This window comes from Motacilla alba, chromosome 19 (assembly GCF_015832195.1).
Source record: "Motacilla alba alba isolate MOTALB_02 chromosome 19, Motacilla_alba_V1.0_pri, whole genome shotgun sequence".
Lineage (NCBI taxonomy): Eukaryota > Metazoa > Chordata > Aves > Passeriformes > Motacillidae > Motacilla > Motacilla alba.
The window spans coordinates 7,833,076-7,847,623 of NC_052034.1; the positions used below are offsets into that span (position 1 = coordinate 7,833,076).

Sequence of the window (14,548 nt, forward strand, 5' to 3'; positions counted from 1 at the left end):
GGGCTGGGGCCATGGGGCTGTGGCACTATTCCCCCTGCCCTGCAGTGACTTGAGCCATCTGTGTTTGGGCTCTGCAAGTGGCTGGGAGGCTGCAGAGCTGTCCCGGGGATGAGCTGAGCTGGACACAGTGACATTTGCTCATGTGCACCCCATGCCAGAGGTGGGGACAGGAAGCCCAGCCCCAACTCCTGGCTGGACAGCTCCTGCCATCGAGTACCTCCCAAGCCTCAGCCTGGTTGTGCTATTTATTAATCCATGATTATTTTCCATCTAATTGTCTCCCCAGTCCCTTGCTGACATATCCCCAATGCCCTGAGGTGAGGAGTGTTACAGGGTGCTGTGCCAGACCCACCTCCCTGCACCTCAGCTCCGATCCATGTGTGTTTGAGCAGTGCCACCTTCATTTTGCACAGACTGTGACTGGGTCATCCTCATTCCTTCCAGGTCCTTACCACAGCCCTCCAGAGCACATGGAAATGGGGATGGCAGTGAATCAGTCCAGGAGGAGCTGCCACCCCCCAGCCCCTTCCTCTCTTGTCCCTTGTTCCCACCATGTCCACGTGGATGCTCTGAGCATCACGGAGTTACGCTGCCACCCATGAGGCAGGACTGGATGGATTTATAGTGGTTTTTTCATGGTACAACTTCTCAGCTGGGATTTTCCTTGACTGCCTGTGGCCTGTGCCCTGGCTCAGCACTGCCCAGATAGCAGGAGAACATCCATCTCCTCTGCCATGTTTCCCTGCATCCAGGGACTGTCGTTCCTTTATAGAAAACTGCCAACTGCTTAAGATACAGGGAAAAACTGGAATGATTTTCCCCTTGCTTCCTGGCTCCTGCTTTTCCTGGATTTAGAATTCTCCTCTACCAAGATTACCTGAAAGTTTTAAATTCTTTTCAAGAGCAGCTGAGGTTTGCAGGTGCTGGTTTTATTCCAGAGCAAAGCCCCAAGAAAATTACAGGTGCCTGATGACACTACCATGAAAACTGTCCATGCAGCCTTACCCCAGAGCTGTAACAGACTCTGTGCAGATATCCCTGATATACCCCCTTATTTTTTATTTTTCAGCATGGGTAAGACACTCTTCTGTCTCCAGCAGCTCCCTAACCCTGTGCAGTGTGGGGTCTTGGCAGTGCAAGGGCTAAAAGCACTGTGCCTAGGCATACTTGGGAAAGCATAAGATACCTTGTAGCCAATATAGGAGCTACCAAATTTTAGTCACAAGCTAGAGACACAGGATGTAACTTGGCAAGAAATAGGGAACAAAACTTGCAAAAAATGAAGGGCAGAGCTTGCTGAAACCAGTGAGAAAATCGCTGAAACAGCCAACAAGAGACTGCACATGCCTAGAGGAGAGAGATGAAAAGGGCACGGTGATGAAGACATCCAGCCTTCATCAGAAAGAACCACTGAGGAATGTTGCAACACGACACGAAACAAACATCACTCACACACTGAGATGTCAAAGGCAAAAAAGGTATATTTATTTCTGGACTTCGATATTTACAGAATTCTAAAAGTGACCGTGGATTGGAGGATGAAATTGCTACCTCTCCAACCACACTGGTCAAACTAACAGTCCATCAATTCTCTTCCTCCAGAAAGGAACGTAAAACAATCACTAGTTACATGAAAAGTGCGTGAGAAACTCCATTACAAAAATGTAAACATCAGAAGGCTTCGAAGAACTTTAGAAGAACAGGGCAACAGAGGAAGACACGGAGCCTTCCTCCGTGCACCCACCCTGGTGCTCTGTGCCTGCTCTCCGTGTGTGCTGAAGATAATGATGGTCCCTTTGAGCAGAGCTGGGGTTCCTCGGCGCCACGCCAAGAGGTCACAATGCTCTGGGTGGGTGCCAGCGCTGAGGGTTTGTCCTGGCTGCCCTGGGCAGCACCTGAGGCAGAGGAGCCCGAGCCGCCCCAGCCAGCACAGGGCTGGGAGCCAGCTCAGCGAGGGAGCCGAGGCCGGGCCGGCGCTGCGGGGCCATGTCAGGTGTCCACTACAAGTTCTTCTCCAAGCTGAGCTACGACGTGGTCACATTTCATGGCCACAGCATCTCCCTGGGTGACCTCAAGCGCCAGATCATGGCCCGCGAGAGGCTCAAGGTGGCCAACTGTGACCTGCAGATCCTCAAGGCTGAGACCAGTGAAGGTGAGTGGGGCTCGGGCCCGGGCCCCGGGGCCACCCAGGGGCAGTGGCACAGATCAGCCGCTGGCTGTGGGAGTGCCCCAGGCTGTGGGAGCCCTGCTCTGCCGTGGGGACAAAAGCCAGAGTGGGAAAGCACAGTGGCGCATCTAAAACTGGCTTTTGCAGCTCTAAAGGGATTCTGTGATGTGCTATCTAATTCCATGTCCATTTCCATTCTTCCCAACTGACTCATACTTCTTCTGCATTTGTGCTTTTCCCAGAATACTCTGATGATGCACAGATCCCAAAGAACGTCTCGGTGATCGTGAAGAGGGTCCCAGCTCGAGCTATGTGAGTATCCATGAAGCTCTGCATTCCCTGTGAGGGATGTCAGGGTGTGAACTTCTTTTCTGGATATGGGTTTGCAGAGGCACTTGGACTGCATCTGGTCAAAGCTGCTGGTAATTTCCTTTTTCGTGTGTAGATTTTAATGCATCTGCTCCAAAGCAGACTCACACTGTTAGGTTTGCAGGGACGTGGGGTTCAAACTCCAACACTGGTAATTCCTAAGGTGATTCTCTTGGTTTTCTTCTTGGGATGATTGGGCTGAGAGCCAAGTCACAGATCCTGTTTCTTCCACATGAGGACATTTCAGATTGTATGTGTTTGCTTTTATTGACTTCATAGTAATGACAGGTACACACCGTAACAATTACATATTATTAGAAATAAACTTCTAATGTGTTCCCATCTGAGAAAAGCCTGGTTGTCAGTATTTGACTATTTCTTGCACTGGGGTTTGGGGACTGTAGAAGAGAGACCTGTCTGTAGAAGAGACACCAAGAATTCTGGATGCCTCAGTGTTGTGCTTCTAAACATGGCTTTGTTTGGGGTTAATGCAAATATGGATGCTTCATGCTGGCCTGTCACAGCATCCTCCCTTTCGGGCTGGCGGGCCCTCCCCTGGTGTGGTGCTGCCCTGCAGTGAGAGGATGGATGCTGGCAGTACTCAGACCCCATCAGCTCCTGCGTGTGACAATCACGAGGCAATGGCTGTGCAGCTGCAGCGATGGCAGTTTCCCAGGCAGAGGAGCTTTCTGTCCCTCCAGCTGGAAACACGGCAGGAATATCTGGCAGAGTGGCTGATATGTGGGAGGGATGAGGATCTGCTGTCACAGGGGTTGTGTGTCTGATTCCTGAGCACCTGAATCAGACACAGATCACTGAGTATGTGGAGTCTCAGGAAGTCTGCAAATGTAATAAATAGCTCCCAAAATATTGTTGCATTTTCAAGATCACCTGAAAGGAAATTCTGCCAATTAAGACTCTTTTTTTTCCCCCCACAGAGCTCCTAAATTTCACCAACCCCTAGGAAAGGCTTCCAGGTGACCTTTCTACCACTCTTTGTAGTCACTGTAGCATCTGTAACACACTGGGCACTTTGGCCCTGTTGTGCTTAAGGATGGCAGAGATCTGAACACAGGGCTTGGGCTCCCTCAGAGAAACACCACTCTGGAGATGGAGCTGCTGGCAGGTCTGGTATTGCTTTGGCAGAGGAGGGGTTATCTTTCCCTGAAAGAAACCTGCACTCCTGAGCGTTGACACTGTCACTGTTCTGGCTAAGAAACTACACTCCTGTGTAACTGGTGACCATAGAAATGAGATTTTGGAGGCTTTAGTTGCATTGGAGGTACCAAGAGAGAAGAGTTTATGAAGACAAATAAATTTCCACATTCACTCAACTATCAGAACATCATGGTTTGTGGTTCAGGTGTTCTTGTTGGTTTTCACTGCTTGATGCTGGGTCCAAGTGCTTCATTTTAATTTCTGATCACCTCTGTTTCTTCTGCCAGGAACCAAAATGAGCCAGTGAGGGGAACATCCAAGGCAGTACGTAAAACCCCAGCCTCACACTTCTTCCTACACACTGCACTTCATTCTAAACAGTGCATCCTTGTATTAATTTTCTGGACTTTGAACTTGAATATGGTTTAATTCTTTTGTGAACAGATTTCTGACTCTTCTGCCCCTCTTTCTCTGGCCCAGCTCATTAAGGTATAGAGATATTCTTTGTCAAATACTTGAAAAAAAATCCTTTGCTTAGTCTTTTAAAATCTTATATGGTGATCTACAGCTGGATAATTGTGGTAATATGATCAAAACTGTATTTTTAATAACTTAAGGTGTTTACAGTAAGTTTAAAATGCATGAATGTTGTGATGCTATCCCAGAAAGAGAAGTTCCCAGGTCGGGAAGAGGAAAGGGGAGCACCTTATCAGCCCCAACATAATGTTGCAGCATTACTCCTTTTCAAGACCCAAAGCAGCAGCACTTCAGCACCTGTTTCCCATTTTCTATCATCAGTTTTGCACTGGAAACTAACAGTTTGTGTTGTACAAATGTGTACAGAAGAACTGAACTGACTGTAAGTTATGGACATTTCAGGGAAGTTTGCAGCAGCCAAAACAAACATTCCTGGAACAAGGACACTTGTGAGGCTTGAGTTTTGAATTTTTTGCCATGACAGCTATAGATCAATTCTTCGGGTGCTGCACTTGTTCACAAATTGGGGACAGTGGATAACACAATCTCCTTTGTCTGAGTGCAGACAGTGTAAATTATTTTGGTATCATTATTACTTTGTAAAAAGTGCCATATTTGAATCTGGGTCTATTCCTAGGCATGTTTTGGTGGGGTTTGGCTGTGTTTTGTAAACTATTTGGGTTCAAACACATTGGTGAAGTGTCTGTAGATTTCTCTGTAAATGTTGATGGAAATGATTCCAGAGAGGTGGATCTGGATATTGTTCCTGTACAGAAAAACACTGTGTCAATGAAACACCCATTTATTAAATCTCTGAATTGGTTGCTTTTGTGAAGGAATATCTGTGAAAGCAAAACCTCAAGAGATTGATCTCTCCTGGGCTGCGTGGAGGCTGTTGTCTTTGGCTGTGGAGGCTAAAACGTGTTCTTCATGTGTATGTCCAACCCTCCCCTGTCACACAGACCTCGAATCTGGCTGAGGCCAATGCTGCAGAGGAGGAGAAGATCAAAGCCATGATGATCCAGTCCTGCCGTTACTATGAGCCCCTCAAGTAAGTGTTGGTAAGGTCAAATCTGGTCTTGGAAGAACATGGAAGAATCACGTTTATCTCTGACAAAGGATCTGTTCTGACAAGGGACACACATTCCTACCTTCCTCTTTTTTTACCCCGAAAAACTTGCAGTGACCTGAAGCCACCCTTGGGTCCTGTTCCATCATCATCTACCAGCCCTGTTCCCAGGCTTAAAAGGAGCTCAGGAATTCCTATGAGTTTTATGGTGGAGGTGAAGGACCCCAACACAAAGGGAGCAATGCTTACTCCCAGTGGGAAATATGCCATCCCAATTATTAATTTGTAAGTATGGATTGAATTGCACTGACCAAAACTGACCAAGAGAAGCCATGGGGAAATGTCTGAGTGGCAAAGCCACCATAATGGCCACCACCTGTCCTTCAGGGCAGAGAGTGTTGCCACTGTAGCTGATCCATCCCAGCGGTCACCTAAAAATCCCAGATTCTGTAAGCAAGGAAATAACAACTGAAGGACAAGAACAGGACAAATCCATTGTCCCAAGGCAGCAATGCAGAGAGTCCAAAATCCATCCATAGCTCTGGAAGTTCATTGGGCACAGGAGAGTGGAGAGAGATGGACCCTCCTGGATGTTTTTGCCCTCACACAGTAGCTGCTCTTCTGCCTTGGCAGCAGGAATTTCTCCAAGGTACCAAGTTCTTCCAAGGACAGCAGTGTTATGGCAGCAGCTGAGAAATGCTTTCACATGAGCATATGGAGAGGAAAGAAAACATGTAAACCAAATTTCGGAGGAAAACAAGTGAGGAGAGAAACAGTTTTGAATTAAATTCATCATGTCCTTCTTTCACCCATACAGAAGACAACATCCACAGCCAAGGTCTCCAGCTGGAATGGAGCCTCCAATGAAGAAAGTCAAGAAAGCAGACAAGCCAGTTTAAGTCATGTTCTTCATTCTTCATTCCTGTTCTGTATTCATGTTCGAAATTGTTTGCTCTTCTTTTTTGTTCTACCTTCCTATTCTTATTTCATTGTTCTTTATTCACTGTTGTTATTTCATGTTGGTGATTAATTATTCACTTCTTGTTCTTGTTCTTCATCACTCTTCTTATTTCATCTTCCTGCAATCTCTTGCAAGACCGATTTGGACAATAAACAACCCAGCATGGAAAGGAACTGATTTTGCTCTACTTTTCCCTAGATGTGCTGCTTCTTACAAGCCTTGTCATGTCCCTGGAAATGCACTTGATTGGTCACTACGGCAGACAGCTGCCTTTGCTGCTGGTTTTCTTTCTCATACTGTATGCAATGAAAAGCTCAGGAAATTAGGGATAAGAAAACATCTTGAAAGGTGAAACAAACAAACCAACCAAGGCAATAGTGATTAGAGATATCGAATCAAACAGCTCAGCTAAAATTAAAGCTGAGAAGATGTGCCAGAGAGGATTGGAAGGAGTCTCCCATATTCCCATGTGTGACAAAGAAACAGCAGAAAGTGGCTGACAAGGCCAGGGTGCAGGACATATATTCCCTATGCATGTGGTCAGGTTTCCCAACGCTTGGAAGCGGAGTTGAGAGTCCTCTATGGATTGTTTCCTCTGCTGGCTCGTAAGTCAGCTCTGTATCCGCTCACCAAGCGTTGTTCCTGTAGAGCTCTGAAGCAGGAAGGACTAGGGGTGAAGAGAGCATGTTTTGCAAAGGGGCAGGTGGGGGTGGATGGCTGGTGTTGAAGGGGAGAACTGGCTTTGTCTTCCGCCACAGTGGTGGGGACATTGGCAGGAGAAATGATTTCATTGTCTTCTTTCTGGACTGTCAAGCTGACATAAAAGCTGACTTGCAGGAAAACGTACAAAGGCTTCACCCACGGAGACTCTTTGCCCTGAATTCCTGAGGAGAAAGGAGTCTATGCCCCAACAAGCCTAGAGCTCAGCCAGGGGCTCACGCACAGCACCCCACTGCTTCCCTGGCAAAGGCTGATCCCAGAGGATGCTCCAGACCAGGCCTCGGCTTTGCAGCAGTGGAGGAACTGGCTTAGATGGAATAATGCACATCTTACGCTGATCAAAAGAAAAACAACGAGGCTCTGCTCTCCTGGGAGACCTTTGGGCATTTTTTGGCAAATCAAAGGACTACCAAAGGGCTGGAGGGGGACACTGAACATGGGCCTGGCATGGGAATGGCTTCACACTGAGAGAGGGGAGAGATGGCTGGGATATTGGGAAGAAATTCTTCCCTGTGAGCATGGTGATGCCTTGACAGAGTCTGTACCACTCCTGCAAGTGCCCAAGACCGGCTTAGATGGGACTTGCAGCAGCCTGGCCTAGCGGAAAATGTTCCTTTGCCTGGCCCAGACTGGGTGAAATGCCATGATCTTTTAGGCCCCTTCCGGCCCATGCCATTCCAAGACTCCATTAATCTATGACTTCATGACTCTGGCAGTGGAGTGGGGTGCGCTGCCTGGCAACGGGAGTTGTGATGAGCAGGGGCAGCAGCAGAGCCGGCCTCAGTCCTGCAAGGGATACGGAAGGAGGAAGGAGCCTGCTGGCTACTCCGCCTTTTTATTATCGCTTTTGCTCGTTGCGTCTGTCTGCCCTCTTGTTCATCCCATTTGTCATCCATTGTGCTCATCCCCGACAGAGCCAACTGGGAGAAAGGCTTGTGAGAAATCGAGGACAGAGTGTGTGCAGTCATGGCAACATCCCTGGACACACTCAGCCTCTCCCAGATGCTGGATCTGGCCATTGGGACGCCCCAGAAGGGCGCCATTCACTTTGCGGCCATGCGCAAACTGCTGCAGACCGTGCTGGAGCACCTGGACGTGCAGTACCTGACCAGCCAGGAGCCGTGGCCGGGCCAGCTGAGTGGCCCCTCGCTTGCTGAGGTCACTTCTGACGTGAAAGTATTTAAGAAGGAGATGGAGAAATACAAGAAGCACATGTCCAAGGTAGAGGCTCTTCCCAGCCCCCTGCGCACTCCCCACCACACAGCCCCTCCCTGCTTCCTCAGGCAGCAGTGCCTGGCTCTGCCCTCACGGCCCTGGCAGAGCCGCTGGCAGGGGCTCTTTGCTGTCTGGCTGGGCTTCAGTGCTCTGGCCCTGAGCCCACCTGGCGCAGGTGGCACTGGGACTCTCCCTGCTCACCTGGCTGTGCCATGGGCTGCCCGTGGCAGGCTGGGGCTCTTTGGGCTCTTGCTGCCCTGGCCATCACCTCTGGCATCCCTGTTCCTTGGACCGTGTCACAGGTGCTTCGTGAGGAGATTGGTGGCTTAAAGGCAGAACATTCCCGCATATCAGAGGAGATGAAGAAGTTCCAGGAGGAACAGGTCTGCGCAGATCACTGTGGTTCTTCTACGGTCGTGTTTCCTAAACACACTCCCCAGAGACTTGTCTCTGACAATTGCTTTCTCCTAGACCATGGTGGTTTCCCAGCATCTGGAGGAGATTGAAAAGTTAAAGGCTGGCCAGCGTCATGTGCAAGGGGAAGTGAAGAAGGTCCAGATGTCGCGGGACCAGGTGAACTGCTGCTGGGAGCAAGTTTTGGGTCTGAGACCGCAGCCCGTAGCCTCTGCTCTGCTGGCTGGAGGCTCAGCAGCCTTGGCCTTGCTCGATGCACGGACCGTGCTGCCTGCAGAGCCCTGCCAGCCTGGCTGAGCCCGGCCCTGCACTGTCCCCAGCGCTCCGCCAACCACAGCAGGGCTCAAGGGCTTGCGGCTCCCCACTGACCCTGCGAGAGGCTCACTGCCACCACCACTGCTCTCTCGTAGGACATGGCTCTCACCCAGGATCTGCGTGAGGAGGTTGACAGGATAAAGACAACACAGATCCTCATGGAAGGAGACATAAAGAAGCTTAAGGAGTCTCTGGCCTTAGTGAGCTATTGGGTCTTGTCATCTTTGGGCTCTCATGGGGAACTTCGTGTGGCTCCACAATCAGGGTTTGGGAGCAGGCTCTCAGGAGCAGGTGGAGGACCCTGGCTCTGCCCATGCAGCTGAAGGGAGGGCCCCCACGCTGGGACAACATGATGTCTGTGCCCTGACTCTGCTGTCACTGGCCTTCCCAGATGAAGAAGCTGGAGGAGAACCTTAAAAAGCTGAGGCAGGATTTAGACAAGTGGAAGGAAGAGAGCAGGAAGGAGATCTCTCAGCAAATGGAGTAAGAGGACGGGAGTGGGTTTCATAGCCTGGGGGGCTGCAAGAGAGCCCAGATGGTCTGGCAGCATCTTGGTTTGTGGGCACGGGATACCCAGCAGCCCTGCAAGGGTAACCCTGCCCTTGCCCCTCTCCCGCTGGCCAGGGCTTTGCGGCAGGAGACAAAGCGTGAGCTGCAGAAGATGCGAGAGCAGCAGGAGAAGAGGAATGCCATGCTGGAGGAGCTGGTGACTGAGACAGCCGACCAGCTGAATGAGCAGGTGAGGTCCTGGGGGAGCACTCCCAGCACTCCTGGCTCGGTCCTGGTGGAGGTCCATGCCACATCCTCCCTCGTGCTGTCTTGTGCTCTGCTGTAATCATGTGGGAGAGCCAACCTGCCCAGATTGGCCCGGAGCTGTCAGCGGCATGAACGGAAATTAAAGCCTTGCTGCAAACGTCCTCTCGACACCGAGAGCTCGTGGCCACTGGCTGAGTAATGCCAGTCTGCCCCTGTGGAGCAGCCAGACCCCCTCTGGTCAGCACCTTCTGTTCTTTCATCCCTGGGGCAGGATCAGGAGCTGAGACAGCACATGGAAGACAAGCTTCTGGAGATGCAAAGAGACTACGAGAAACTCAGCTTTGCCTCCAAGAGCCTCCAAAGGGACTCTCAACAAAAGCAGAAAGATATCGAGGTGTGTGGCTGAAACCGCTTTTGGCTCAGAGCATCCCCCAAGACGACTCCAGGCAGGGATGAGCAGCAATCTCCTGCTGCCCTGCTCACAGCACAGTGCTGGTGCCAAGTGCATTTCCTCCAGGTTGTTGGGCAGGGGCAGAGGGGTGGGCTCCTACATGCTGGAGTGTGCCCCAACCTTGCTGTGGTGTCATGGGTTCCCTTCTGTGCTGAAAGATGCTGTTCCAGTCTCTGGAGAAGCTGCAGAAGGAGAAGGCAGATCAGCAGGACGTGATGGCAGCGATGGACATGGTACAGTCTAGAGGGGCCTCTGTGCACGCCCAGGGGTCCCCAGGCAGGGTGACAAGTGCCCCCTTGTCCCTTTGGGGGCTGGGTGGCAGAACTGGCCTGGGCAGGGAGAATTTCCCAAGCTCATGGGGTCCCTGAGCCTTCAGACGGTGGGACCAGCTCACCAGGGTGCTGGGGCAAATGGGGCCACAGCAGCCTGAAAGGGGCATGATGGCCTGCAGGAAGCACGCCTGCCTCTGCCCCTCACACACGCTGGCCCTGCCTGGCGTTCCTCATCCCTTTCCCCACCCCTCTCCTGCTGTTCCCCTCTGCTAGAAGGTGGACAGAGCCGCCTTGGACAGCAAAGTCGATCGCAGCCAGTTTGAAGAGAACATGGAGGAGCTGGATGAGAGGCTGCAGGAGTTGCAGAGCCAGATTTCAGGCCAGGAGCAGCAGTGGAACAATACGCAGCAGGTGATCAGCGATGCAATGGAAGAGAAGGTGAGGAGTACCTCGTCCCCAGCGTGAGGAACTGGCACCTTTGGGACTTGACAGCCTGAGGCAGCATCCCTCTGAGGATCCCCCTCCAGGCTTTTCCCTGGAGGGCTCCATGTCGCATCCTGGAGCAGCTGGCTGAGGCTGTGCACCTCTCCGCAGCTGGATCGCCAGGAGCTGAAGACTTTCCGTAAGCACCTGGAGGACGCCTGGAACAGGAACATGGAGGAACTGGAGAACAGGCTGATGCGTGAAAACGCCGCTGGGATTAAGAAGTGAGTGGGTGATGGAGATTCCGATGGCTTTGGGGACAGCGACGGTCCCGTTGCCTCCAGCTGTGCCACACACTGCCCCTGTGGTCCCCTGCCACGGGACCGATTCAGCTGTGAAAGGAAGCACGGGGATGCTGATGAAGCAGCTGCAGCTTCTCCTTGCAGCAGCAGCGGGTTCCACGCAGGAAAGGAGCAACGGGGAGAGGGCAATTGCAGGGTGGAGCCCTCCCAAAGCAAAATGGGGGTGTGGGCGCAAAGGCTCCCAGAAGCCAGGCCGGGAGATGGCAAGCGCTCCTCCCAGGCAGGGCTGTGACACGCAGCGTCCCAGAGCTGGCTGCTGCCCTGCCCTGCTGCCCGTGCACACAGGGGACTTTGGTGCCAGAGAGGGGCTGAAAGGGCTGCAGGGGCTGCTTGGGACAGTGCCATGGGTGCCCGTGCCCTTGACCTGGCCTCAGCCAGCACCTTGGCGATGGGGAGAAACAGGCTCAAGAGCCCACGGTTCAGCCTGCAAACGCCGTGGCCCTGTGCAGTGCCCTGCCCAGCCAGCTGCTGCCTGTGTGCTGCAGGGCTGTGGCCCCAGGAGCTCAGCCAGCCCTCTTCCCTCACCCTCCTTAGGCAGCTGCCGGTCCCTTTCACGTGCCTGTCCTGTGACCGCATGCTCACCGTGCAGGTTCCTGGCCAGTGAGTAGCACCGGTGCAGCGGGGACAGCGGGGCTGGCATGGGGGCACGTGGGTGCCAGCAGTGACCCGCTGTGCTGGGCGCAGGGGTGACAGTGTCTGCTTGGGAGGGGCTGATGTGGGGAGCCCCCTCTGCAGCCCTGCCCATCCCCCGGGCGTCTGGGGACTCATGCCAAGGGCCACGGCCAGCGGGATGCCATGGGCTACAATCCTAGGGCTTTGGGGCTGCTGCCTCCAACAGGAACAGGTCGTTTGTGCCCTGTCCCACACCTGTGACTCCTGCCCTGCCCAGGAACGCCGAGACACTCCCGTATTTGCAGCCGCTGCCCCCCAGCAAGGAGCCCCAGCAGAGCAGCCCAAGGTAAGCGCCCTGAGGACACATCCCCAGCTCCCGGGGTGCAGGGTAGCCCTGGCACAGCACGGAGGGCTTTTCCCTGTGTGGAAAGGGCTTTTGCTTTCTGCTTGGGGCTCCTGCAGCAGGTGGGCAGGAGCTGGCAGGGACATGCCCCTGCAGGCAGCACTGCCAGTCCCCTCCCTGGCACAGCAGGGTGATGCCCAGCATGCCGCAGGGCTGGGCACTGTGAGCGTCCTCTGCCCCATCCCACAGGCGGACGGTGGTCCACGGCAGGGTCTCCCGTGTGCCACAGAGCTCTGGGGACCATCAGAGCAGCAGCCCCACAACGCAGAACATCAAGGCTTCCCCACATACCAGTGCGCAGCTCCAGCGTCTCCTGGTACTGCACAACAAGGTGGGCATGATGAAGGTGGGGACACAGAATGGTGACTGAGGCTTGATGGCATTGCTGACTATCCCGCAGGAATCTGTGCCTTCGGTCCCCAGGGAGAACTGGGTTGGGAGGGTTATTGGGGGATGCTGGATTGGGCCCTGCATTGCAGCCAGTTGCCTCTCCTCCTCAGCCCAGTGTGACCCTGCTGCAGCGCAGTGATGGACACATCTCGAGGGGCCGTGATGAGCAGCTTCCTGTGGTGAACAGGACACTGAATGAGTCAGGTATGGCCCGGTTAGGGCATGGGGCTTCATGTCAACAGGGGGCTGATTATCTGCTTGGGTACAGGCTGGGAGATGAGTCGGGCTCTGTGTACAGAGCTGGGTAATGTGGCATGGGTATTTTGCGTCTGGGGTAAGAAGGAAGGGGCAGAAGGGAGCAGGAGGACTGGCCCATGGGGAAACTGAGCTTGGAGCTGGAGTAAGATGGGAGAATGGCGATGAGAGAATGTCCTCTTGTGGGACAAGAGCTTGAGACCTGGTGGATGGGGCCAGCACCTGAGGCAGCTCAGCCTTGCCCTTCACCCCCCAGGCCCTGCCGCCTCACGAGAGCACCGTCCAGGCACAGCCAGCAGACACGTCTCATGGGCACGAGGGCTCGACCAGCCTCTCCAGCCGCGCCAGACATCAACAGCGCCCAGCCAGCTGGAGAGGACGCAGCGCCCAGTGCTCGATCTGGGACACCTTGCCAGAAGGGAGAAACGCCTGTGACAGCAGTCAGAGACATGACTGTTTAGTTGTATTAGGTTATTAACTTAGAATTATTAGGTTATGAAGTTAGTTGTATTAGGTTATTAAGTTAGTTGTATTAGGTTATGAAGGTAGTTGTATTAGGGTATGAAGTTAGTTGTATTAGGGTATGAAGTTAATAAAATCGTTTAAAATGCCAGGCAGAGCCTTGTGTCAGCAGCCCCTGTGTTCCCTTGGCTGCCCGGCGCTCCTTCAGCTCCTTCCCCCCGCCGTGGCTCTGCCCCCGCGCTGAGCAGATCGAGCCCCGGGCCGGGCCCTGCGGCTGCTGCTGCTCCCGTGGCGCCTGCGGGGCAGCTCTGAGGCTCTGGGCCTGCTGTGGCAGCAGCAGCAGCGCTGCAGAGCCCGCGGCCCTGATGGGCTGGGGAGCCGCGGGCACATGGCCACGGGGCCCGGCTGGCACTGCCGGCGCTGCTGCTCTCGGCTGCCGCCTGAAACGCTCCCAGGCAGCCCTGGCGCCGCCTCAGGAGCCGCCTGGAGCCGGGCCCGAGGGCTGGCCCCGAGCCGGCCGCCAAGCGCACTTGTGCCTTCATCTGTGCGCGGGGAGATTCCAAGCTCGTCTGTCAGCTTCCTCCTCGCCTTCCTTGCTGAGGGGCAGCGTTGGCGGCTGGCGCAGCGGCTTTCCTCCCGCACGGCTGGCAGCCCCTTGGCCACAGCTCCCTGTCAGGAGCCAGAGCTGCTTTCCAGCCGGGCCCCCCGGCGTGTCCCGCAGCCTGGGCCGGCTCCTGCCCAGAGGCGGCGAGCCCCGGCGGCTGGGCCCGGCCATGCCGGGCAAGAGCAGCTCCCCCGGCGGGGGAACACAGGGCGACACGGGGGGACACACGGCAACCCACGGGGGACACACGGCGGGCACCGCTTCCCCGTGTCCCCATTGCCGCAGAGCAGCGCCGTGTGCGGGGCTGGCACGGACCCGAGCACAGAGGAAGCAATGTCTGTGCTCTGAGCGGAGAAAGGACGCTGCAGGGATGCTTCTCACAATGCTGTGTGGCAAGAAAACCTTGCTGAAAGAAGCAGAGCAAATTTGGCCAAAGAGGCACTTCATGAAACAGTCACTGCTACCTTGAGAGCTCAGTAACCAATCAAGGTGGCCCAAGGCAATGATGGGCTTCTGCGGACACCTAAAGTAGAAGGGATAAGCAATGTTTATGGCTAATAAAGACATTTAAAAATGCCCTGGGGAATAAATGCCTATTACACCGTCTGGCCCCATGCCTGCACTTTGGTGGAGCTCTCCCCTGTGCATCCACAGCTGTGGTTGGGCTGCGCAAGAAAGAAATGCCTGCTTCTG

At 53.9% G+C, this 14,548-nt stretch overlaps 1 protein-coding gene and 1 long non-coding RNA gene across 3 annotated transcripts; both read left to right on the forward strand.

The window, feature by feature from the left end:
• The first annotated feature begins 86 nt into the window (after positions 1-86).
• Positions 87-6,413, forward strand: LOC119709758 (E3 ubiquitin-protein ligase RBBP6-like). The gene is made up of 2 exons (XM_038157911.1): positions 87-2,152; positions 2,410-6,413. The coding sequence occupies exons 1-2, from the start codon at positions 1,987-1,989 to the stop codon at positions 2,481-2,483; spliced, it is 240 nt and encodes a 79-aa protein (XP_038013839.1). The 5' UTR covers positions 87-1,986; the 3' UTR covers positions 2,484-6,413.
• A 5,608-nt stretch (positions 6,414-12,021) lies between these two features.
• Positions 12,022-13,951, forward strand: LOC119709851. Of its 2 annotated transcripts, XR_005259431.1 has the most exons (4): positions 12,022-12,087; positions 12,334-12,475; positions 12,645-12,738; positions 13,046-13,951. It is a non-coding gene; the product is annotated as an uncharacterized LOC119709851 (long non-coding RNA). The 2 variants fall into 2 exon arrangements; XR_005259430.1 differs by lacking the exon at positions 12,022-12,087 and having other exon boundaries at positions 12,096-12,475.
• The last annotated feature ends 597 nt before the right edge of the window (positions 13,952-14,548 follow it).

Bases quoted from the DNA above. Each gene is read 5' to 3' on its own strand.
- LOC119709758 (XM_038157911.1), top strand. From the start codon at position 1,987: ATGTCAGGTGTCCACTACAAGTTCTTCTCCAAGCTGAGCTACGACGTG. The intron at 2,153-2,409 runs GTGAGTGGGGCT...TGCTTTTCCCAG, and splicing joins CAAGGCTGAGACCAGTGAAG to AATACTCTGATGATGCACAG.